Source organism: Cyprinus carpio, chromosome B18 (genome assembly GCF_018340385.1).
Source record: "Cyprinus carpio isolate SPL01 chromosome B18, ASM1834038v1, whole genome shotgun sequence".
NCBI lineage: Eukaryota > Metazoa > Chordata > Actinopteri > Cypriniformes > Cyprinidae > Cyprinus > Cyprinus carpio.
The window spans coordinates 23,222,147-23,249,666 of NC_056614.1; the positions used below are offsets into that span (position 1 = coordinate 23,222,147).

Consider the following 27,520-nt stretch of genomic DNA (forward strand, 5'->3'; position numbering starts at 1 on the left):
AGATAAAATGCCCATGTAAGACATTAAAAGTAATTGAAAGAAAATTGTTTAGGATTTTTATACTCCTACAGCGCCCCTGTGGGATTTTTTTACTGTACATTACCAAGACATAGTTCTTGTGATGCCCCAGTCAAAATATTTAAAGAATTTCTTTGAATCATTATTTGGAACCAATTTAAATAGATTCCATTGGAACTTCACCAAATTAACCAAACTGAAAATCCTACAGTATCCTTGAACTCATACCGGATATTGTGTAATTTTTATCAGAACATGCCATACTACTGGATAGATAAAGTATAAAGGTAAGAAAAATCCTACTACTCTTTAAATTCCTTTTAATATCCCACACAGACATATTATTCAAATGATAATCAATCGTGCTGTTAGTAACTAGATCTAGTTTTTAATTTCAATTGATTTATGTTAAAGTTGGTTCCAAATTATGATCCAGTAGGAATCCATTCTTATAGGATTTTGACAACGGTTATTAATGCATTTATATTTATATTTAGACACTTTAAAAATGAGAACATTTCAGATTGTGAAATTTGATTCTTGAGAAAAGTCCTATTGGATCATTAGGACTGGTTCCTTTTGACATTTCTGTAAGATTTTCACAAGAGGAAAGTCCTGTATATGGTAATGCAGGTCTGAGAAATCTTTATGTAATGTTGTGAAGGTGTGAATCACTGGCTCCACCTGTACTTACTAGTCTGTGCACGACTTGATTCCGACAGTCCTTTGGTTTCCCAGCCCTCAGTGTCTTTTGGTGTAGGTTTGCTGTCTCCATCTTGTGGTGGTCGAAAATACAGCAGAGGGTCAAAGATGCATGAGGCAATAAGCCCCTGGTGGTAGTTGCTGTAACTTTAACATTATGGGGGATAAAAACACATTTTCCACTGACAGACATTCAAAAGCAGCAGTGCATTCTGACAAACCATGCAAATGAATAAAATAAGACCGACTTCTTCCTTTCCACTTTTTATTATGAACAGTAATCATATTTTTTTTCATTATAATATCAAAATATTGTCAGAGTTTCTCAAGACCTCTAGAAATAACATGGATGTGAATGTTCTACTTGACTGCTGTTTGTAACTGTTCTTAGCTAATTGATCCCTGTTAGAACAATGCATATCATACACACCTGCCATGCCACATAGACCTGAATACACAGAGGCCATGTCCACATTGCAGCTAAATACAGCTGTCAACTCCAGTTGTTTTTATAGTGTCACACAAGCTGTTGTATGGCTTCAGAATATAGCATACGAGTCGTCTGATCTGCTTTTATGGTGCTTTTTGTCTTTTATAGAATTTGTAAAGTATAAATAGCCATTCACTTTATTACATCAAAGAGAGAAGCCTGGACACTCAACATAATTTCTTATTTTGTGTTCCAAGAATGAAAAAAACTAATATTGGCTTGAGTGACATCACGGTGAGTAAATGATGGCATTATTTTCATTTTGGCTGAACTAATCCCTTAATCCTGTTCTGTACACACAGTTTGTTTATTAGTGACTACTAATGACGCATTAAAAATTGCCAGATGCGAATACATCTCAGTACGCTAATATTAGTTTGCGGAAAAATAGAAAACACCAAACAGGCTAAACTGCTGGCATGTATCTTTACAGCTGTGAGACATTGACTATTGCTTGTTTGGAGTGTTAGGATTGACATTTGTATTCCGTACTCAAATAGAGCGATAACTTAGCTATTCATTCCTGCAAATAAATGCATTTGTCACTTCAAAAACTTGGCAGTGTGAACGTGGCCTGTATGCATTCTTACCTTTTGTCCCCAGTTAAAGTGACGATTGGGTCTAAATCCCTGTAAACCTCTTCACATTGAATATAGCATGCTTTACATTAGCTTTAGCTGTGCTAATATAGTGCTAAATGGGATTATGTAAAATACTACAGTGTATTTGCAATGTACAGCGTAATTGGCTTTGAATCCATTTCAACATCATATTTCTTTATCATGTCATGAGCGTGCTGCCAAGCTACGTGCTAACTTGCCACATGGATGAGACACTACAGATGTTGCCACAAAAGACAAATAGACAATTCCACAAACAAGTTGGCTCATTCTGAAGCTGACGTATTGTGTTAATAAGTTCACATTTAGTTATTATTCTGGTTAAGTACATGTTAGCAAAACTCATGAAAGAACACATCACGAAATGAAAGTTCCACTTGCTGAGTTACAAATCGTATGGACTGCAAAGCACTTTGGCCCATATTCCTAATCCTCTCTCTCTTCTCCCCTGTTCTGGTTCAAGAGGTCAGGTTAATGAGATTTGGTGTGTGTGTATATCTGCGTATGTCTGTACAGGAGTTTATATGTGAAAGAGAGAATGGCAAGTCACAGTATAAGACAATGTTTAAGAGTCATCGAGCCATGTCAAATGGCTCCAGAAGAATACCCAGAATGCAGAAGTCTGCACTTGGTCCTCCAATAAAGTTGGTGATTCTGTGCAAATGAAGTCCCCCTAGTTAACCAACCAAGTGAACCTCCACCAAGCCATCAACAATTGATCTACATCCAGAGATACTGAACATGCTTGTTCAGTCACCATCGAAAAGTCAGAGATGAGTTGTTGATGGCATGGGTTGCCTGGCACTGAGAATGGTGATCGGATGCAAGGTGCTGAAAAGGTGGAGTGTTGTTCCACTTCATCTTGTCCCACTCATACGGGAGTGTTACGTTTGAGATCACTGGGTGAGGGGGGGATCTGTTGACTGAGGTGTGTGAAGGTGGTGGAGTGACTAGGTCTGGTCTTCATCTCTCCAGAAGTCTCTGCGCCTCTATACTTCGGAGGAAGAGTCTGGCATCGGCCCTTAACTTTCGAGCCTGGGTCACGAGGTGGAAGCTCTTTCGTTGCGCTTCCCATCAGCTCTGGTTTGGAGGGAGGCCGTGGTAGTCTTGTTGACTGGCTGCCCATAAGCTCTGGTTTCGAAAGGCTGCTAGCAAGCTCCGTTCTGGATGGCGGGCGAGGGAGCGCTATTGAATGGCTGCTCGTGAGCACTGAATCCAGTGAATCTGAGACAGACATTTGGCTTTCAGAGGGCTTGGTTTTAGATGGTCCTCTAGAGACCATTAGGGTGAACTCACTGGAGGATGGAGGAACTTTCTGGTCGAGATGTGTGAAAGTTGTCGAGTGGCTAGGTCTGGTTACATGTGCTTCAGCTTCAGGTCCTGTGTGCCTTGGTGGAAGGGTTCGGCAACGGCTCTTAACCCTGGAACTTGGGTCTCTAGGTGGAGGTTCATTCGAATCGAACTCTCGGTGCCGTGATAGTGAGCCGGTTTTGATTGTATGAACAGACTGGTTTGAATATGCTAAAGGTGTGGTGGGTGATTCGTCATGACAGGCTATCTTAGACAGGGACTCTGAAGTTGTATTGAGACTTTCACATTTCGAAGATTGAGGCCTATCAGGCAGATCACTGGTGGATGCGATAGGTTCCTCTGCTGATTGTTCCTCAAGCTCTTCCTCCTCTCCATTGGTCACCCGTAGTTCTTTCAGCTCTTCATCTGACTGGCTTAGCATTACCCCACTGCAGACAGGCAGCTCCTCCGATGATCCTTCCTCTAGAACCTTGATGACTACATCATTGTTAGTAGCTGTCAATATGTGTGACTGGGTGCATTGCTTGTCTGCCTCCTCGGTGAGCAGAAGATCCATCAGGAGAGCTTTCTCTCTCTTCAACTGCTCCTTCAGAGAACGAGGCACGTCTGGGATCAACCATGCTACCAGCATACTGAGGAACATTGCCAAATTCTACAACACAACAACATACAGAATCAAACATCCAATCCTATTTTACGAGAATATTCTGGGTTAAAGACAATTTAAGATTTAAGTAATTTGGATTTGTTTCTCAGTTTGCAAGAACATAAGAAAACCCTTGTACATTAATGTACTTTTATAGTGGAAGTCTGTGGGCAGAGTTAATCTTGTCAATGAAATGTTTTTTGTTTGTTTTTTTCATCAACATTAATAAAAACATAAATTTAATTTTTCACAGGTTTTATGCTGATAATCTAATGTTGAACATGGCAATTAATAAATGTTTATATATTTTTCAAAAATTTGGTCTATTGTAGTTTGACCCATTTTCTTTTTTTTTTTTTTTGGATATTATTCTCAAAAAACGCCATTAACAAAAATTATGTGCCATTTTAATAAAATAAGAAGATGGATTAAAATGTATGCATATTAAATGATGAAATATTGATTAAATTTAAAGGATATATTTATCATAAGACAATTCCAAATTAAAACTGGGTAAAAATTATCACTGCATATAGGGCATGTTGGGTTTAAAATTGAATCATGCAGCATTATTTATTAATTTATTTAGTTAGCTTTATTTATACTTGGATATACAGCAATTATATGAATTCTTCATTAAGAATTTATATAATACATATATACATATTAGGTGGATTAATTTCTGGTTAAGCATTTATTTATTTAAATACCATTTATGGAATTTGCTCTGTATGCATATGGATTTCTTAAATTAGCATGTTCATCTAATCTGTCAATCAAATTTAAGGTTAATAGGCCACTGCTGCTTTTATCACTTAAGTTACAGTTCTTCCAGCATCCCCCACCTCCACTTTATATCTAATATTTCAGCTCTATTTTAATCTCCTACTAGAAGTACAAAGGCAGGGAAATTAAAGCTTGAGCCCCCTCAATGTAGAATGAAAGCTAAATCTGCTTGCCTTTATCACGCAAAGATTATATTGACATATGAAGTCATTTAAATGCTTTAGAGATATTTACATTATAACCCTTTTTGTATCATTGCATGGATATCATGTAAATAAGAACAGGATGACATGGCTATGACTTTATTTTATTTTTTTTTAATGGTAGAGAGAGCTTAAGTTGTATTTAACTTGCAGTGTTCATTGAACAACAAGAAAAGCAGTTTAACAAAGACTGACCTGGAAAAAAATGACAAAAGCCAGGCGTGCAGCAAGCACAGACCAGTACTGTTTAGAAAGCTGGTAAGACTCAAGAGACCAAGGTGGATCTCGATAGTCTTTGTACCTGTGAAGACAAATTGTTGCAGAGAAAGAACAAATGATATCAGATAATATAGACGAGCAGAGTTCATGGGTATGAGTGTGTTTTTCTGTGTTATGTGTACCTGCAAATACGGAGTTGTCTGTCAAAGTCGGTGTCATGCGGGGCAGTGCCAGGTTTAAAGTTGCTTGTGTTGAAATAAGCCAGAGTGTGGTTGGTATAACCATGCATGGTGCCTGTCTCACTGTACAAATATTGATACACCATCCGTGGAATGAACTCAGATGTAAAGGAGATCACAAATGCTTGGAGGAAAGAGAGACCTTAAAATCTCTGCACGCAATGAGATAAATCATACTAAACACAGCCAGCAACTACATAAGTCAAAATCTTTACACTCACATTTGTAATGACAGCAAACTTGCTGATCCCACTCAAGATGTTGTACCATATGCCTGGGAAAGGGAAGATAAATATGTGACAGTGTGAACTAGATTAAATAACAGTTATGTTAAGTGTAACCATGAGTAAGTCTGTGCATATTTGCTGCAAAAATTCATACCAATCTCTTTAGCACTGACTGCATCAGGCCGGCGTATTTCAGTGACGAATTTTGCCGCATCTAGTCGGATTTCAATGACATTATTAAGCAGAGCGAAGACTGGTGCCAGCGGGAAGGAGGCCACAAAGAGTGTGACAAATCCATACTGAATAACTGCAGACAAGCAAACACACACATACACCAATGTCCTCAATCAAACCCAATTCTTCAAAGTCATCACAGACATCCTTAAACACCATCGCTAAACCTCTTCAAAGGAAAAACTAATAATAGTTTGTATAGAGCAGATGTTGGCATTCATTTTGATATTTTTTATATTTCTTGTTAATCACCAACCCACTAGTGCTTCCCATACGGCGGTTTGACTACAGAGAAGGATTACATATATTACATCCATCTCTCCATAGAGTTGGGGGAACAGATTCCAACAGATGGATTGCTCCCCAATATTTCATATACTAGGAGGTTCTAATGTTCCTGAACAAGATACTGGTTAAGATCCGTCCCCATATGGGATAGATTCAACAGCATTTAAGCATCTATATCAACATGTCTCTCCATATTGGTGGGGGAACAGTTTCTGTATTGCTCACTGTTGGATTCTGTTTCCCCCATGTGTCTAATACAAGGAGGTTGGCTTAGCAAAATACATCAAGTAGCGATTTTATGCAACAGCAGTGGCTCTAGGCAATCACAAATCTTATTTAAAAAAATATGCAAAAATGCTGCTGGGGTATAAAGTCCATAAATTGGTGCTCTTTGTATGCAGGATTTCTAAATTCATCCAAAAACGAATCACTCCAAGGCGTTTTTTTATAGTGAAAAAATTAAAAAGCCTTTATTCACATGGCTTTACATTAAAAGCGACACACAATGAAGACTGATGAAGGCTTGTTAGCTGCAACGTGTCGGTGCACTTGTGTGTTGCTTTTAATGTAAAGCCATGTGAATAAAGGCTTTTTAATTTTTTCACTATAATTTCGAGTGCCTTGGAGTGATTCATTTTTTGCACAAATCTTATTGGTTAGGCAACATTTTTCATAGTGTGATAGAAAATTGATTTGAAGCCCCTCGGTTTAAAAAAAAAAAATTGTGATGCTCTGAACATATGAATTAACAGTCATTTATTAAAATTTTATGATTTATTTTTACGGAACATTTGTGTTGATGTGAATGCCTTTATTTTAAAGGTGCATACTTATAAAAAAAATGTAAATGTAATTTAATAAGAGCTAGATCTTGCTTTCAAGATCGATCATTTCTAAACAAAATTTAGACACAACACAGCTTCTTAGCTAACTAGTTGTCCAGGTAGAGTGCAAAGCCTAAAATTAATTATGATTGGTCAGTAGCAGCCAGAGAAGAAGGACATCATGGTGATGTCAAATGCCTAACAATTATATTGCAAGTTATTTCATTATTACAGTTATTAAAGGCAACTTTAAACAGCATTCACATTTTCCTTTCAAAATGTAATAGAACAAATCATACATTTTGAAGAAATCTTTCGAAAAAAACACTGAAAATAAGACCACGAATGTATATTAAGAAAATTGAATTTTTGTTGACTATAAAGAAGAATTCTAGAAATAAAAAATTGTCAAGCCAAAACACTATCATTACACAGTCAAATAAGGTTTTCAAGTTGCTATGAAGCACATAGGAATGATGTTTTTAGGGTTGTAAGGTACTTAAAAATAAGTAGAACAATGAAAGCGATGCACCAAACATTGCAATTTTCAATTTGAGCATATGGTACTCACCCATCTCCATGTACTCTGGGCTCAATCCTTCATATGGCTCCAGATCATAGTCCAAATCCCAGCGCTGTGGTTCTCGTTTAGAATCTTTGTCCTCATCATCTGCCGATCCATCTTTCTCCTCCTTATATGTGCGATACATCTTCTTCAGCTTTCTATAATGTCAACAGATTTGGCCGTGTTATTGTAAACATCTCTTCCATCACTCACTGTGTACTGTGTTGGTAATGTTAAACAGTGTGGAGAATTAAAATTTAATTTAACAAGAGAGTTAGGGGCTTCCTCTAATAGACTGGGGGTACATTGCAGACTCAAAGAAAATTAGCAGAGGGACCACGGGGAAGACTTTGCATGTGTGTATGTGTGTGTAAAACACTTACGGAATGGCAATTTCAAACACATTATTCTGAATGAGCTGCTTTCCCAACATAATGATTCCCAGCTGAATACACACTTCAATAAGACAACCACCTGGAGAACACTAGACCAAAAACACATGTACATGCAAACTGTTAGTTACACTATGCTAAAACACTGAAGACAAACATATTATCATTTTAATAATTACCTCTTCCATGCGGAAATCCTTAAAGACATAAACATAGTCACCCGGACGACCGGCAAACCTAAATTAGCACACCAGAGTTATGAGAGATTTTTAACAAAAATGTCAACTGGATTAAACAATGTAACCCAGAGATTCAGCATTTTGGTGCTAAGACTCTAAAGAGCATACTACACAGGGACACACTATATATTGTAAACTACAACATAATAGTGTACTGTTCAGCAACACAACACATATAACACACAGACACCACAAAACAGGTAGTTATAGAACTGTAATTTGCATATGGAAATTTAGACATGAACTCTCCAAAAAAGTAATACATTAATAAAACATGTTAGAAAAATTTCAATTGTGTAAAAAAAGGGGTAAAAATGCATTCTTTCAAATGTACAACATGGGGCTTGTATACAATAATTATATTAAAGAGCATATTTCATGAGTAATATATAGATAATAAAAAAAATGTCAATAGAAAATGTAAAAAAAAAAAAAAAAAACAATTATAATAATAATAACTCTAGGGTATCATAATTTGGCTTTTGAATGCACCTTATGATAAAAACCCAGTAGTTAACGTTAGTTAATGCATTAACTAACAATGAGCAATACTTTTGTTTACAGTATTCATTAATGATAATAATATATATATTTTTTTTTTACTAGTTAGGTCCATTAAATAATATTAACAAATACAACATTTTTTTTCAGTTGTAAATGCAACTGACTGATTTCTTTAATATATTACGTATATGTAGAAATGCATAAGATTACTAAATGAGGTTACACTTTATTTTAAGGTGTCCTTGTTTCAGTGTAATTATACATTTAAGTACCGAGTAATATTACTTAACTACATGTACGTACTATATGGTTAGGGTTAGGATTAGGGTTTGGCTTAGGGTTACTTGCATGTAATTATGCATAATTTATTGTTATTATAATAGTAAGTACATGTAACGTGTAATATGGACACCTTAAAATAAAGTGTTACCCTAAGTTATTTTTCAGTGTTGGTTCATGTTAACTAATGTATTACAAATACTGTAGAACCTTACTGTATAAGTTTAACAATATTTTTTGTTTCTCAGCGTTGCATGGTTTTAGGTTAAGATTTTTGTGCTCTCTCTCTCTCTCTCTCTCTCTCTCTCTATATATATATATATAAATAAAGGTTCTTATGTAACAAATGGTCACTGCAAAGTGATATATACAATATAGTTGAACATAGATAACATTCTCAACAATGGACTACACAGGACAGACACATAACACTAAAGTATACAGTATAGACACTAGTGTAGACACAACACTACATACAAACACAATACTACAGTAAGCACACAGTAAGTAAGGACATGACAAACAACAACAAAGGACATTATAATAATCCAATTATCATTGGCAACAGAGACAGAACGTCACAATAGTTTGGGTGGGTATGCTAATGGGATGCCAATTTACCTGCCCTTAAAGAAGGCCACATAGAAGACAGGTGCAAATGCATTCATGCTCTTCAGTAAAAAAGCTTTCAAGATCACATGCTCCTCAAATGTCGATTCAGTCTTTGGAATCTCTGCAAGTATGACATTAACATAATTTTCATAATAATCATTGGTAATGATAGAGTCACACTTTTATCAAGAAAACAAAAACATTTCATCTTTTGTCATGTAAACACACACACACACCAAGCTCTGTAATCCAGGCCGCTATAGCGCCGTAGATCTCATCCAGCACCAGAACCACCAGCAAGTTGATGATGACAGCGGTGGTTGTCACGGTTACACGCACATTAGCCTTGGCCTCGTGATCAGGGTTCATTGACATAACAGCAAACACAATGATGCGGTAGAGAATCACTCCAGATACGGCAGAGAACGTGACCCCAACCTGAGAAAACCGATAAATGTGAATTTTTACTGTAAAAACTATGCAACAAATGTTGTTATGGGGAAAGGTACATACCATAAGGAGGATAGAGGATATGTTGATGCAGTATCCTGGCAGCCTGTCTGTCCATGACAAAGACTCAGAGGCAAGCTACAACAACAACAGGATGTTACTTAATGTTCACAATATCAGCTGTGAATACACTAGCTACTGGAGTACCATAATCACATTTTGCCTGATACTGACAAGCAATTATTATTTGTGACCCGTGCTGGCAAAATGAGTCGGAATACACATGGCCTGTTTTTGAGCTATAGGCAAAAAAATAAAAAAATAAAAAAAAGTGAAATGTGAAAATTTGAGTTTTTCACAAAAATGCTACAAATAGTAATCAAATATCTAAAATTATAATATATATAGATTACAGTACTTCAAAATATCTGTCTTGGTGAGTATTCACACAAACACTATCTATGATGTCTTAAGTGAACAATTGGGGAACTGTTGGGGAAAATCATCTGATGTGTAACATTATATTAGATCTGTGCAGTACAGTAGGTCTTAATATACAGGCCGTCTGTCTCATTAATGTTTATCTAACAATAAAAGAAACAAAGGAATCACTCAATGCTCTTGATTGAACTGCTTTTTTTTTTGTTTTAATAGTTTTTTTATTTGTATTGAATACACTGAAGTGATTTTTACATTTGATTAGTATATTTGTTTTTCTTACTTGAATGCTTCAGCACTGGAAAAAATTATACAAAATTTTTCTAATAACATTTAAATAAAAAAAAAAAATGTTGAAGTTAGACAGCTAAATTTGTTTATTTAAATGTAGCTCAAATAAATTGATTGCATCCACTTACCTTAAAAAAAATTGTTAATTCAATTAAATATTTTTTTTCAGTGTTTAGATGAAAAAAGTAAGAAAAGTTCTTTCTTGTATTTGTTTTACTGTTTATTTGCATCTTTGTTCTAATTTTCAGTTATAAAGATAAAATAACAATCAGCTATATTGTGATTATTAATATAGTGATTATTATTAAGAAAAGAAGTGGAGGAAAAGATGCAATGTTGTAGGTGATAGTTTATTTTTTTTACTTAAAATGGGTGATTATTTGTCCAATTCCTACAAGTCATACATCATTTGGAAGGTTAAAATAAAATAAAACTAAAAATACAAAGAACACGTTTTCGAAAATTTGCTCAATTTGCCAGCACAGGTCACATTTTTAATGTTATTGCAATAACCAATGTGTTGGCCCATACTATAAAAAGTACTATAAAAAGTATATATTTGGTCCATTTTTAAACAGAACGAACAATGTTCACACTAATACAGTATCTATTCTAGAATTTTTACATGCTTCTGGACAAATCTGTGCATATACATACATACGTTATATAATGTTATTTATGTACATTATGTACAGTTGAAATATGATGCTTTTGGGGAAAACAACAACAACAACAAAAACTAAAAATAAATAAATAAAATAAAATATGAAAAAAAAACAGAAAAAAGAAAGAATAAAGGTTCATTCATGCCAAGAAAAATTACTATAAAAAAAAAAATAATTATAACCATATAAGTTTCCAAATCAACAAACAATAAAAATCATTAATCATTATCATTCTCCAGTTTTGTCATCTGCGGTTTTAACTGCTCAAGCACTTTAAAGCAGGATGGATTCTGATTGGCTGTCAATGTTTTTATTGTTCATCAGGTGGAAAAAAAATCATTCTGAAAGTGATTCCAAGGATATCGTTGTTCAGTGTCATTAACGTTATAGTTATGACAATGGAGTTCCCTATTCTCAAAATCAGAATGATTATTAAATGTTATAATTATTGTTTTAGGATGGTGTGAACCCTAAGACTTGTCATTATATGCTTTTAGTTGGTGTATTTCACAAAATAAATAAATAAAAATAAATAATTTTAAAATGTAATGTTAAAGAAGCACCACAGTATTTAAAATGTTTTGGTCAAATCATCCTAGTAATTGGTTACTTATACCTAAAAAATGACATCTTTAAAAAATATGCTAATAGCGACCATTACCAGTATGGCCTGGCTTCCAATATATTGTGTAGTTATTCAGTTAAAAACTTAACACTGTTAAATGTTACTTCACAAAATCTAAAGCTTTGTGCTTCAGAACAGGAAATAGTTTTGGATTTGCAACAAACTAATCATTGAAACTAAGTAGTGCTGATTTGATTGAAGTGCTGAAGTTAATGAACAGCACAGATCCAACCCTCCCCCAGACGTGCACGTATCAAATCTGAATTAAAACACTACACTCTCTCAGGTACACGCACATACACACTGGACATGTGTCTTTGATTAGAGGAAGGACACCACTCTAACTTGCGTGTTTTAATCCCGCTCTGACTCTAATCTGCATAATCTAGTGTGGAATACCCAGAGAGGTAATCTGCTTTGAGTGCCGTGTGTAGTAAGCGTGTATGCCACAGATAGTGTTTGAGCCCATACGTGTGTTGTGTACACGCCGCAGGCCTGACACTGCGTACAAGGGCACAATGACAGTAACAAAAATCCGGAAAATCACATCAAGTGAAATTGCGACCAAACTGCTCATTTTAAAGGGGAAAAACACAGCGCCAACGTTATCCACCGGACTGAGTAATTCATTATCTAATTAATTCAATTGTCAGAAAGAATGAGAAGAAAAAGATAAGAGAGTGCTAATGCGGGGTGTGATAAGAAGCAAGACGGATATGAGCTGGGTGGGCAGGAGGGGTCCGACGGAGGTCAGGGCAGTGACCACTCTGTGACTGACAGCTGAGAACTAACTGCATTATCCCTGAAGCCCCGCCTCTTCTGGTTAAGTTGATTAGCTTGCTCTCTCCTAGACAGACACACAGTAAACTCCCAAATTATCTTCCCCCTCCTCACCGGCGACTGTCCTCCTTTAGCAGACAGTAGCTTCTCTCTTCCTTTGTCATCCGTTCCTGCGTCCGGCTAGAACACAGAGCAGAGATTAAAAGCACTGCGCACACACACTCATTCTCTTACATCTACCTGGAAAAATGTGCATGCTATTCCAGGTATTTTAGCTCAGTGCATTTTTAAGCAATAATTAAATTTGAAGTGAAAATTAAGACTTCACCTTCATATCCTGAATTGATAATAGTTAGTAAAAAGTACTTTAAACACACATGTTTATAAAACAAAATAATTAATTAAAATATGTATCTATTGGAATATCTATCATACTTTTCTTTCTTTTTTTTTACTTAAGATAATTCTATTATTTATAAACCCTAATTGGAATTTAATAAGAAACAAATTAAATTCTAAAGGATTCTTCCTAATGTAATTCCAAGATTCTTTTTACTAGTCATCAATGAAAATTAATATAATTATTATATATTTCAAAAATTGTATACAAATTATTAAAGTAACATTTCATTTAATGAGTTTATTCAAATAAAATACTAATTCTTACAGGAATCTTTGTGCACATTCCTTCAGAAATTTTGTAAGAGTATTGTTTTAAGTTATCTTTTATGACTCTGCATCCTTGTTCAGAAATATTTTAATAATTCAATAATATTCAGATATTTTTGAAAAATCAGATCTGATATTTGCATGATATCAGGTAATTGTGATTCCCAAGCTTGGAAAAGTCATTGAAATTATTAAAATTATAAGAAGACATGATAAAGTTTTAGTCATAGTGAATATATGTATATATATATATATATATATATATATATATATATATATATATATATATATATATATATATATATATATATAGTTATATACAGCTCTAAAATAGTTTTTTATCATTGTAATTATTACTCTTTTAGGATAGAAATATATTTTTACAATTATAATTATTTCTCTTTGTGAGTGCAATCTTTATAAAATTACTATTTACTTATTTTAAAATAATTATTCAGTAATCACAAACAACTGAAAATGTTATGGAAAATTATGGAAATTCATCTGTTAAAACATAAGAAGTTAATAGTTTTGCACATAATGCTTCAGTTTACCTCTTCCTTCTTCTTATTCTTTGCCTTCTTCTCTTGTTTCTTAAGGAGAAAGTCCTCATATGCTGGTCGTAGCTCATTCTGTGATACAAACACACACACACACACACACATATACACATCAAGCTCAGTGATCAAGGACTCCAAAGATGTCAAAAAGCAGCAAATCCAACATCAATTCCTTAGATATGCATAAGCAAAACTGTCTCCATAGAAACAGGATTCACAAATACATGCACAAATCAAAATAATTATCTTGTTTCCACATTAAATCATTTTCTTGTCTTGAGGCAAAGACGCCAGTATGTACAAAACTGCAAGTTCATTAAAAAACACGTAACCCGCAGGGCTTTTCTGGCTAACACGTTGCTTTAGTAGACTCTATCAGACCAATATCCTGTGCAAGAGTGCTGTATAGTTCAAGAATGCTTAAGATGATATATTTATGACACAAAATGTGTTTCAATCAGACAGGTAGCATATTCAACTTCACAAATAAGGTCGTGAATATCTGGCAAGAACATTGTGGTCAGGATTATGGCATTGAGGTTAATGGTATAAAATTACGGTAAAGGATTCGTTGACACACAGGTTACTACAATGTTAATCCACTATAAATCTCCCCTCTTCCTACGAATTCAGGGTTTGATTCATCAAACAGCGTCACCATACAGGCCGATGCAAAATTGACCCTCCTGCTGTGCAGAAAAATGCAAAGGGAGATGGAGCGATGATGAGGGTGGGGGATGTGTGAGGGACGCGGAGAGAAATATGGTGTGCATTTGAGCGTGTCGGGAACCATATAGAAACTGAGATAGAGAGCAGGAGATAGGTTTACCTCAGCCCTTTCCTATCGGTGAGCATGAAAGCAAAGAAAACATAGCATTAGACACATGTTTGCACTACTTAACATGCAGAGTAATTGAAGTTCATTATCGTTCACATTAGCATGTCGCTCATGATCTCCATGGCATCCTGTTGAGAGCGCAGACCTTCATCCACTCAGCTCAATGCTTTAAGCAGAATACAATCTCATTACTTACACATGTCCTATCACACACACACATACACACCATCGTCTTCCACCACTTACACAACACATGTTCAGATTGAATCAGCTCCCAGGTGAACGGTTCAAACCCTCAAGAACAATGAATTCTTGAATTTTCATAAACCTAATGAAGAGCAGGCCATCAGCAGTCGCACTAGAGAGAATTGGCTATTATGTTGGATTATGTTTAGCAATGCTTTATGAACTGCGTTGCTGCAAGTTTGCGTTGATGCTCATAGGTGAGATTCTGGAGTGATTTTTAAGAAGGCAGCTATATTGGAGGTTATGCATAACAATCATTATACCACAGTTAGGAAGTCCTGCTGGATAGAGGTGCATCAAAGATGATCTATATGCTTATTTTACTTTTATTCAGCAAGGATGCATTCAATTAATCAACAAAGAAAATTCTAATACAAAAGAGTTTTATAAATTACAAATAAATGCTGTTTTTTTTTTTTACTTTTTATTCATCAAAGAATCCCGAAAAATGTATGTATGCATCAAATCAACATATTATTATATATTAAGGAGAAATCCTTTGATGTGCCTGTCCAAACTTTTGTTTTTTATCAGAATTCCACTCAGTAAGCAGCATTTTTTAAATGATGCAGTCACAGATGTGCATATGTCAGCTATTTTACAGCTTCAAAAATCTGGTTTTAGAGCTGCCGCTATTTAATAATGAATATTAGAGGTATTCTGCGACTTTGATCATGTTTCTAGTATTCTGAAATGCTTGGGACTTTTCTCACCTCATCGTCTTCCATGCCTGTCAGATCCCAGCTGTGCTGTAAACATCGCTGCCTCCTCTTCCAGTGCTCTAAAAACACTGCCGCTGAACACACACACACACACACACACACAAATTATCTCAACACTATCTATTCCTCTTTATACCACCTTATTTCTTCTCAATATATTGTAAATGTACAGTAATCACATAGTTTATCATCAAATGCACATATTCATACAGTTCATACCCCAGAGGGACATAAAGATGGCGAAGCCCACGGTGGCGTGGTTATCAAACAGATAGCTGGTACGCGCTGTACTGCAGATACTGCTCAGCTGCCAGTAATCACACACACGATCACATAGAGGACACATGGTGAAATTAAGACGCTCATCACACATCTCTTGACTGAAAGAGAGGGAGAAATTAATTATTGATTATATCACAAACATTCACTGCAACACATAAACATTTATTTTCTTCGAAAATTTTTGGAAAATACATCAAAACTCATAAAACATCACCGGGAAGGGCTTAATGAAGGAAATAAATCAATGCAATTCGAATATAAATATTTCAAAATACATATTAGAGTTACTGTTGGTTTGATCTAAAGCAATTAGCTTATATTATGAAAAATAATTATTTCAATATTAAGTCCCCACAAGGTAAATAGCTTAATAAACACACTGAATAAAGTCTTAATGAAAATCTGTGAGGATCATATTCAGGATTAGGGCACAGAAAAATATTTGTTTGTTAAAAAACATCAGAAGTTAAGGCAAAGACCCCAACATGATAGAAAAGCAAACACGTGAATGTGTTTACCTGGGCACATTGGTGTCTACAGTGAAGCAGCCGTACAGGAATACCGCGACTCCTAAAGCCGAGGCTGGAATCAGCAGCTGTGTGTACACTCCCAACCAGGCAAAATACAGGCCAATCTTCTCTCCAAAGTACTTCTTTGAATACAGGTAAACAGGATACAGAACCGTTATGAATTTGACAAGGTAAACAACCACTGAACACCAGCACATGCAAAAACGCTGATTTCGAAAACAATGACTGCACGGAACATGAACCTACAATTGAAACTGAATGCCATTCACAAGTTTTACACATCCTCCAACTCTTGTATATTCATTTATTAAAATATTTTGGCTATATTGATTATGCTTTCAGCAGCTACAGTCCATTCCAGAGCTTTTCCCCAAAATCAGCTCAGATTTTGTCAGTTTGCAGACTCCAAGTGAGCCAAAAGATAAGTATACATTTACTAAATAGTCTTAGTATTGTACTGTCAAAGACATAGTCTGCCATTCTCAGCATGCGTGCTACACGGTGGGCATGTTTTTAATATTCGTGATGTCCAGGCGGGCATATTAAATTCACCAGATGCAAAGCGTCTTCTTTTGCTCTAAAAAAAAGCTGAATTGTAGTAATTTGCAGGTTATTTAATAATGTTTTATTATGCTGAAAATGCTTGTTTGATAAGCATTCTGGGATGGGCAGAATGAGACTTTGTTGCCTGCCAGCCAGATGAAATATTGAAAATTAAAAGTGACATCGCTCCTCAACGAGACACGCGATTTAAAGTAGAACTATTTACAGCAGGCCACAAAAATACACACACACACATCTGACAGTTCTCAGAAAAGAGAACCAGTTAATAACCATCTGTGTGCTGAATTACATCTTACACAGAAACAGATGGTAGGGATGTATCATGTCTGATACCTTATAAGGTCCATTGGCTGATATTTGCAGCAAGCACCATAATTGGCCCATTCCTCATGCAGCATCTGCAATACACACAAATATCACTCATTACTATGTAACGATATCAAAATCTCACGATACGATAATATTGCGATATGAAGTCCACGATATGATATTTATTGTGTAATTAAAAAAAAAAAGACATGAAGAATTGGAAAAATTTTAAAGTTAAATGATTCTATCTAATGCACTTTGAGAGTTCAACATCAGAAGCTGCAACCCATGTTCTTATTTAAGAAAACTTAAGTTAGAAAAAAGTCAGTGAATTGACTTGTACCTGAACTTTAAAGGGGACTCAACCGTCTTTTTATTTGATATACTGTCTCAGTCTAAATTACATTCACATTGGTGTTTTAAGAAGCCAAACAAAGTAGAATATAATAATAATAATAATAATAATAATAATAATAATAATAATAATAATAATAACAATGACAGTAATAGCCATATATTGTAAAACAATTGCACTGTAAAATAAATGAAAATTAATATTTCATAGGTATATTATTTTTGCTTTAAACTCATTAGGGAAATTACAATACTTCTTTCCTATTTTCTTCAGTGAAAACAAACAGGCTTACAAAAACAAAAACGTGTCTCACTACAAATCTAGTGAAATGCTGTAAACATCTGCAGCGAAAATAAAGCATAACTGCAAGCATAACTCCCAAACACGCATTAAACTCACAGCATGTGCAATAAACGAGTTCACTGCATTCACTGTGAACTGAGACGTTTTGAGGCTCTGAAAACACCGGATCACGAGCTGATCAATGTGTGTGCTTCGAAACGTAGCGCAAACAGTACTTTTGGTTTTAGATTGTTTGACAGATACTGTGCCAAAGCATAATGGCAGTTTTGCTATCGCAATATTTTGATATTGATAATATTGTTACATCCCTACTCATTACAAATCCTTTGCATCTTCTTAGAGATGACACACACAAGTATATCTTACAGTAATAAGCAGTTTATTGTCATTTTATCAATCAAATGAAAATAAAAATCCTAAAAGTCACTGTGTGACACGCTGCCGTCGAATCGCAGCAGGCTGCAGGACTCACCTGTCTGTCGTTGCGATGCTCTTTATCTTCTGAGCTGTCAAAGTCTCCCTGCAGCAATGACAACACACTCAGAGCTCTACCCAAACCATATCACACATGTACACTGAACTAACAGGTGAATTATAAATCAGCTGTATTAAGCTGGGTACAATGCAAAACTTACATCATGCAGAGGGAAGGCAGAATCATAAACCCCTTTAGCTAGCAGTGATGAAATACCTGAGGCAGAAAAAAGAGAGAATTTGAACGTTCAAATTGACAGTTTAACAATCCAATTAAAAAGAGTATGGTATTTGTAGATTTGACCTCTCGAGGAACATACCCATAGTTTGACAGGTCTGTGTGCAGGCGGTGCGCCTCAGAATTTCATAAGCCTATGTAAGCACGTGTACACAACACAATAATACATTAAAAAAATAAACAATTACACATTAACAGAATAGCTCACCCAAAAATGAAAAATTCATCTATTCCTATCTGGTCACTATTTCAACATAATGAATGTGAACTCCAAAATTACTAAAAAGTACCATTAAGTATTATAAAAATGGTCCATATGAAATGTGCACTTAGTCATAAGATGTTAGTTCTTCTGGGCATGTTCATGTAAATTTATGAGCTATGTAGTAATGTCTAAGTCATAAATTGCTCTTTGTGAGTCAGTGTATGGCATGAAAACAGTATAGTTTAATGATACTTCTATAATGCTTTTCTGTCATTTTTGAAGCTTCAAAGCTCCAGTCCCCAATTGTTGAAGAAAAATTACCATTACCATTTGCATCAAATTTTCTCCCTTTGTGTTCCACAGCAAAATGAACCATTAGAACAACATAACTATTGCTTTAAATCTGTTCTAATGTGTCCAGATGTGTATAATCATCCTGTTTCATTATTACTGATACTTACAATTCGACCTCGTGTTGCATTGCTGAAAAAGTTGTTTTTCGACTTTATATCAAATCTGCAAAATAAAAGACAACCAATTAAGCCAACACATGGGTTTGCTATTTGTAAATGCTCTTTTATGGCACACGAATTCTGGCACTCACAGGTGTAGCTTGTCTCTGCTGAACGGTTGGGATAGCACCCGAATGCGTGGGTCTTGGGGCTCTGGTACGCCCGGCTGGAACGGCTGATTGATCTTTGTCCAAAATGAGCTTATTACACCCATGAGCCCCGTCTTCTCTTTCAGCTGATATGTCTGGAAAAACAACCATAACGGAACTGAAATTAAACAGAGATTAATCCATTTATATCCAGAGCTAAAGAGAGACGAGACACACTAGAAGTTGAGACCAGGGTCAGACTATTTAACACCACATGTGTGGAATGGAAATATATCTTGTTTTGCGGGCAAACAAAGCACATGAGATGTGGGTCCATATGTCTCAACAGCTAATCCACCATTATCAGATTATATCATTCAATACAACTCACCACCTCAAAGGATAAATCATTCTTTCAGGATGTAACTCTAAGCCAAATTTAAATGTATGGGAAAATGTGACGTTAACAATCATCTTAGTATGCAGCGTATGACAAATTCCTCTCGCAGGAATTTGAAAACATTTTACAAGTAATCGGCTTGTTGACCGTGTAATCAGATCACTTTTTTCTCTGCAGTGTTCAGACTTTGAGAATTGACTTTTGGCATTACAACTGCTCTTAGACCGCGCCAACCAGGAGCACTTACAAAGATCATCATGGAGCCAAAGCTCTTAACACCAAAAACATGACACTCATGGGCTGTGCCAGTGTCCACATTTAGAGTGACTGTGGAGTCTCTGAACAGCTCCGATTGACACACTGGGCTCTCATTTGAACAGAACTGTTTCTAATCATTGGCATTCGTTTATTGGCATTGGAATTGTCCTTGCAATCTGTACCAGTAAAACACTGGAGGAAAATGTCAGGTCATACTTATTATATATAAATTTATTGTATATAAAATAAATAATGTTTTAGTCTTTCAGATTTGCTTTCATGGTTATTAAATGGTGTTAAAAACCTTCACATTCACTAACACTGGTCTAAATATTGGTCTTGAGAGGAACACTGCATATTTTATAATAGCAGGGGAAAAATTACATTTATAATTTGAGACGAAAGATGAAATAAGTCTGTAAGGCATCATGAGCTGATAAATTTGTAGGAATCTATTCATTAAGTCGATTCAATGTATATAAATAAACGTGTAAAAAGTTATTTCTTTTTTAAATAAGTCTCTTATACTCACCTAGGCTACATTTATATGGTCAAAGATAATTATATTGTAAAATATTACTACAATTTAAAATAACAATATATATTTTAATATATTTTTTAAAATGTAATTTATTATTTTGATGCAAACTCTGAATTTTCAGCATCATTACTCCAGTCTTCAGTGTCACATGAACCTTTAGATATCATTCTAATATGCTGATTTGCTTCTCAAGAAACATTTCTTATTATTATCAATGTTGAAAACAGTTGTGCTGCTCAATATTTTTGTGCAAACTGTGATACTTTTTTTTAAAAGATTCTTTGATGAATAGGAAGTTCAAAATAATTTATTTGAAATAGAAGCATTCAAATGTCTTTACCATCACTTTGGTCAATTTAATGCATCCTTGCTGAATACAAGTATTAATAAAAAATAGTTAACAATTGACTTTATTTTATTGGAAGCATTTTAGTTTAAATACACTAGCAACACAAGGTTGTAGGGTTGATTCTCAGAAAACACATAACATATCTTATTAAAGATTCTGACAAATGCTACAAGTAAATTGTGTATCCTTATATATATATTTTTTTTATGGGGTTGTTAAAGAGAGTCAACGGTAAAAGGAATCAGAACATGATGCAGACCAGACTCAAACCTAGGTCCCTGAGAGCTTTATGAGCCTCACAGATCACTCACTGCATCAGTGCTTTGACACATCTTTATATTTTATTCTCAAATGGCAGCCTTTTTATGTGTCTGTTTCCCTTTTATAGTAACTCACCTTTTTAGTCGGCACTCTGATCTTGAGAAGTTCTGCCTCACGACTGAGAATGGACCAGGGAACATGGAGACGGGTAAACCGGACCGTTCTCATTTGAAAGAAAAAAGAAAATAAGTTCAAAGAGTAAAGCACCACTGAATAATACAGTCAATTTGGTTTGAAGGATGCAACTGAAAATTTGGTTCAAGATAAGGTTATTGGTGCAAACTCACACACACATACACACACACACACACACACACACACACACACACACACACACACACACACACACACACACACACACACACACACAGAGAGAGAGTTTAAGAAGCAGCTGTTACTAAAATGGTCTTATTCAGCGTGGATGAATGACACACACACAAACACATCAAACACAAACACCTCTGGCAATGAGGATCAACCATAATCTGCCTTTAGGCTAGAGACAGTGGCACTCAAATTTAATCCACACACCACCAACAATCAAACGTACACCCACATCACAGCTTTCACTCAGGATTTCACTCTCATCAGTCAATCTTTATGCTAAAATGAACCCTGGGGCCAATTTCAGATCTGTATAGACATCAGACATAGGAACAATGCCTTTGCATCTTAGAATTAATTTACTATTATAGCTAGTTATGCAATATCAAAAAACAATGTTTTTCACTTACAAAATAATTTGCAAATACACAACATGGTATTAATTTATGCCGATTAATTAAAAACACTGCGTTCAAGCAGATGATTTTCATTATTCATTATTATTATTATCAAAAATCATAATGGTCAAAAATAGGCTTTATTTTCTTTATGCAAAAGATTATTTCTTTTAGGTTGAAATATCTAGTCTTTTCTTCGTGCATAAGCATGTAGTTTATTTTAAGGTGTACTCAAACCTGCATAATAATAGGCACTCTATTTGGATTCATGAGGGTATTGGTTGAGTATAAGCTTTTTTTGTGGGAAAAAGCTGCATGAGTCAACCAATCTACTCCTATTCAGAAATACTAAGCTCTCCCTGCTTCAACTTGGGAAAATCCATGATGCAGGGGGAACCGATCATCCCTTGTGACAATCACAGTTGCATCTGTCGCAAATATATCGCTGGGGGCCACCACTGCAGCATTGCAGGAACGCAAAGAAATGCTTTTTGGCATCTGTTAACTAGTATTAAAATATGCTGCATTGCTTGAAAAGGAAAACTAGCTCCCCCTTCCAAAAAGATAGACTTTTCTTGGTGTGGGAGGGTTTGGGCTTTTTCTAAACTGGGTCTCCAATTCTTAAGTTCCAAGGTCACCTTGGGAATCTCTTGATTGTGTTTATTCTGTTAGTATTACACTCAAAACTGAGCTCATCCCTGATTATTCATGGCTCAACACATGAGACAATGATACATTGTGCTTGCCAGGAAAATGATATAGAGACATGCATGGGCAAACAAGAACACACATAGGCTATGTTCAGAATATACTATGCTACTCACACTAATTTTGCAATATGCAGATTTTTGGCTTATTTTAAGCACCATTTTCCTTAACTGATCAGACTGATTAAATTAAGGACTTTTACACAAAATGGATTTTAAATAAATGCAAAACAACCCCTTTTGATTCCCAAAAAGGAAACTGTGTCGACACCCTTGTAAAGTCACACAAAACCGTTCAAATGTTTTGGGTCAGGAATTTATTTCTTTTTTAAAGAAATTAATACTTTTATTCAGTAACGATGCATTATATTGATCAAAAGTGACAGTAAAGACATTTATAATGTAAAGTCTGTTTTAAATAAATGCTGTTCTTTTGAACTGTTTTTAAATCAAAGAATCCTAAAAAAAGTATCATGTTTTTCACAACAACAAAAAAACTTTTATATATTAAATATTTAAAATTGGAATGATTTCTGAAGGATCATGTGACACTGAAGACTGGAGTAATGATGCTGAAAATTCAGCTTTGCATCACAGGAATAAATTAGATTTTTAAAAATAAAAATTAAAATAGAAAACATTTATTTAAAATTGTAATAATATTTATTTTGACTGTATTTTGATTAAATAAATGCAGCCCTGGTAAGCCTAAGAGAGTTTCAAAAAGATTTTAAAAATCTCAACTTTTGAACAGTAATGTATGGATATAAGCAGATCATATGACAATTTATAGTAGCATCCTAGTGTTTGAAATGTTGCATAATTCATAATCTCTTACATATTTAAGAACTAAAAATATTAGGCAGTACAGTATTTAATGTATACTGTGTAGTATGCAGTTGGCTAGTATTTTAGCAGTCTGAACATAACTACAGTATGCACACATCAACACAAACCTCTTTGTCATGTTCAATCTCCAAGCCTTCCTCCTGAAGTCCTCTTTCAAATTCCTCCCTAATTTTATCTTGTAGTTCGTTGGCGGGTTCCATTGCAAGCCCCGCCTCCAGCACTGCCTCCAAAATATCGCCCTTCGTACTCCTGCGTGAAGGGGTGGGGCTTTGGGACGGCACGTTACCGTTAGAGACAACAGAGTGGCGGTGTTGGGACTGACGTCTCTTGCAGTGATAAACAAGAACGTAGTCCACTCTTCTGCGGCCGTCTGCAAAACACAGCCCTCCTCCTGGACCAGGGCCGGGCTCCTCCTGAAAACACACACAAGCACTCTTCAGCTCAGTAACATCTAGACACATCTGCATGACTGTACAGCGAAAGCTGTAATTACAGATTCTTGGAGCTCTCTCAAAGCTGCATAGCGTGTAGTTGGCAGTTTCAGCAAAACATTTGAGGATCTGGGTCATCCACTGATTGGCTGGTGGTTCAAAGCTTTTGGATGTTTCCTGTCATACTCATGTTTGATTCGAATTCTGCTTTTGAGCAAGGTGCATAACTAGGACAGTCCCTGTGGTTTGCAAATTAGTGGATAAAGCTGACATTGTGGTTTTCATAATATTCCCTTCACACTACAAAAAGATCCCCAAGAAATGTATGATCAAAAAATACAAGATAATATATTTTACCCCAAATAAGAGAAAATTAAAAATTATATTTTGCAAAAAGACATTTTGTGATTTTTCTTCTTGCATTATGAAATTACAGACTTGCACCACAATTCCCATAAGCAAAATTTAATAAATAAATAAATAAATAAACTATTTTTTTACTGTAAAGCAAAAAACAACAATGACAGTTTACTGTGTGCATAAATATTTAATTTATGCAAATAAGATTTTTTCAAATATTTTTTATTATAAAAATACAAAATATATAACTAAAAAGTCTTTAAAAACTTGTAATTTTTTTCTTACCTTTGAGTTTTGAAAAAAAAATCACAGTTTTAGGGGGTAATATTTTCCAGTGTCTGTTCTTGGGAGCATTTTTACTGTATGTTAAAGAACTTTATAATGATCAAGTTCATTGGAATTGTGAATTTTGTTAAAAGAAAATGCCTTGGGATTTCTATAGGCTATGGGAATGTCTAGTGTAAATATTTAACTGATGCCATTTAGTAGATGCTTTCCAATATGATATATTGAAAACACATAGCAAGTTCCACTGAAGCATGAAAAAAACTCATTACAATGAGTATGTTGCATGCTGGGTCCTTGGAAAGTGTTTTCCCCCACTGGAGAATGGATTCTCAGACTGTAACTGTCCAGTACTGACATGGATTTTTCAATGGTCGATGCAAATATCTAGAGATTTTTTTCCCACTGACTCCAACCCACAATCACTGTGTGACCAGCTTACAATTGCAAAATCACTGCATTTTTTTATGTTCTTGAGAAGATACACATAATTCAAGTTTATTTGCAGTTAAATTTTCAGAACTAAACTGAATTGAATTGAACATAACATATGCAATGCAAATATTTTAATACGATCTATTCAGAAACATTATTTAATGCAATAATGTCAGTTAATAATTTAACATAATGTGCTCTAAAAATAACACCCGTCTTTGATAATAAACAACATTTCATCTTAAAGCCTGCATTAGACAACAGAAATCACGCACCGTGTCCTCAGCAATGTCGTTGGCATCATGCCCACCACTGGCCATGCCCTGCTGGCCCAGTTCAGAGATATCTCGGGCAAGACAACGGAGTTTCTCGCTCTGCATGGAAGAGGACTCACTCTTCATGGTGGAAACACGCATCCGCTCAGGGGCCCCATTCCAGTTTTCTGTTAGATAGAGATATTCACAGGTTAATTTTGATGTCTAATAATATCTTACTGAAAGTCTTCTTTTGTGATTTTTCTCTTATGTCAGTTTCTTTGTGTGTGCTTTGACAATATTGCATGCAAAGCAATCATGCCAATAAATTGCTTGAAAATGAAATGGAACAGAGAGAGAGAGAGAGAGAGAGAGAGAGAGAGAGAGAGAGAGAGAGAGAGAGAGAGAGAGAGAGAGAGAGAGAGAGAGAGAGAGAGAAAGAACGCATCCATTTAAAAGTAGAGACTAAAAACATTTCAGCACCAAGGACAGCGACATAATTGAAGGCTGTGCCTCAATGCAATGCTCAAAACCTGTAAAACTGACTCTGATCACACAAACAGCAGCACTTACACCTTTAGTCTTTCTAAAAAAATTCACACCTGACTAACGCGTCACTTAAATATGCCTCATGCCTTCAGGTAAACAAACACAGGGATTCATGACTCTTAGAGAAAAGCTATAAGCGCATTTACACCACCTGACCAAACCATGCATCACTACACAGTCTATTTGTGCATTTATTTCCCAGTGCTTTCATATCAAATCATTCTGTCGTCAATGTCAAAAGAGAAAAACGATTATAAAGTGTGTTTGATTGTTGTGAGAAAACAACACATGGCGTCAGATTGCGCTTGAAATAGATCCAGCTTATTGCCCCAGCTAATTATACAAACCCCCTCCGACACAATGAGCCCTCTCGTTGTTTTCCAAAGCAAAGGATGAATTCTAACACAATTAGTTACAATGTTAACGAGTGTTAAAGTGTGACAGCCCGTCTGAAGGGGCAAATAATGGCGTGCGCCTCATTGCAATTAACATCAACGACCAGTTTGGTGCCACTCAAATGTTCAGTTTTCACCACATCAGACTTATGATATAAATGCACGAGTACATGAAATAACATGCATGCATTTGCAACAGTTGAATATAAAACGACAACCAAACAAGCCAATTTATTCAAGTGCTAATTGCACAGACATTCAGCAAATGCATTTCGCCTTTGGCTCGCACTCAAACAACAGCCTCAACAAACAACATCCACCGGAGTGCTATGACTGGTACTCACCCGTGGCAGAGGGCGACCTGTTCAGTGCCATGTTCATGTTCCCGGTGATATGGTGGACAATCCGCTCGCGGCCCCGCGGAGCTTAACGCGCTCGTGCTGCTGCCTTTAATTCCGTGGAGCGCTCGAGACGCTCAAACTTCCAGCGCGCGTGCACCGAGAGAACAGTAGTGACAGCCGACACAACCCCCTCCCCCTCACACACACACACACACACACACACACACAAGGTATCTCTTACAAACAGACGCTAAATGCATAATACTAATTATTACGAACTAACCGTGGAAAATATTAAAAAAAATAATTTCATAATAAATTGTGTTTTATGATCAAGCATTATATAATAAATAAAACTGTAGTTTAGAAAGGAATGAATATACCGTCATCATTTGCTCTCCCTCATGTTGTTTCAAACCTTAGGCAGAATCAGAGTTTCAATCACTTTTTAAAAGATTCATTTGGATCCGTTCACTGATTCATTCAGTGACTCCTTCTGCAGGTTAACAAGTGTCTTTCTTGAGAAGTAGTGAATCATTCACACAACCGATTCATTAAAAATACAGGGTAAACCCGGTCTCATGGTCGCTTATTAGATGTACAAATGTATAAATATAAAAAGAGGCTCCCTTTTACATAAATAGCGATTACCTCACAGTCGGCAAGGAAATGAATTATTAATTTGGTTCGTTCATGAACAAGATGAATCCTTTTATTCAGTTTGTTTGAGTCATGTTCACTTTGCCGCTCCACTCAAAAACATACTGCGACCAAATTCCT

General features: G+C 35.5%; 1 protein-coding gene across 1 annotated transcript; it reads right to left on the reverse strand.

Moving 5' to 3' along the window:
* Nucleotides 1-971: 971 nt before the first annotated feature.
* Nucleotides 972-26,952, reverse strand: LOC109109408 (anoctamin-1-like). Its single transcript, XM_042744454.1, has 27 exons — nt 26,744-26,952; nt 25,477-25,643; nt 23,798-24,103; nt 21,488-21,580; nt 19,547-19,698; nt 19,404-19,458; nt 18,820-18,871; nt 18,661-18,716; nt 18,498-18,545; nt 17,392-17,456; nt 16,483-16,617; nt 15,902-16,062; nt 15,674-15,756; nt 14,706-14,717; nt 13,871-13,948; nt 12,762-12,827; nt 9,912-9,986; nt 9,635-9,836; nt 9,408-9,519; nt 7,944-8,001; nt 7,756-7,856; nt 7,379-7,530; nt 5,616-5,768; nt 5,456-5,508; nt 5,178-5,359; nt 4,972-5,077; nt 972-3,793 (listed from the first exon to the last, which is right to left on the reverse strand). Exons 1-27 carry the CDS (start codon nt 26,778-26,780, stop codon nt 2,702-2,704), a joined length of 3,852 nt encoding a protein of 1,283 aa, XP_042600388.1. The 5' UTR covers nt 26,781-26,952; the 3' UTR covers nt 972-2,701.
* Nucleotides 26,953-27,520: the final 568 nt, after the last annotated feature.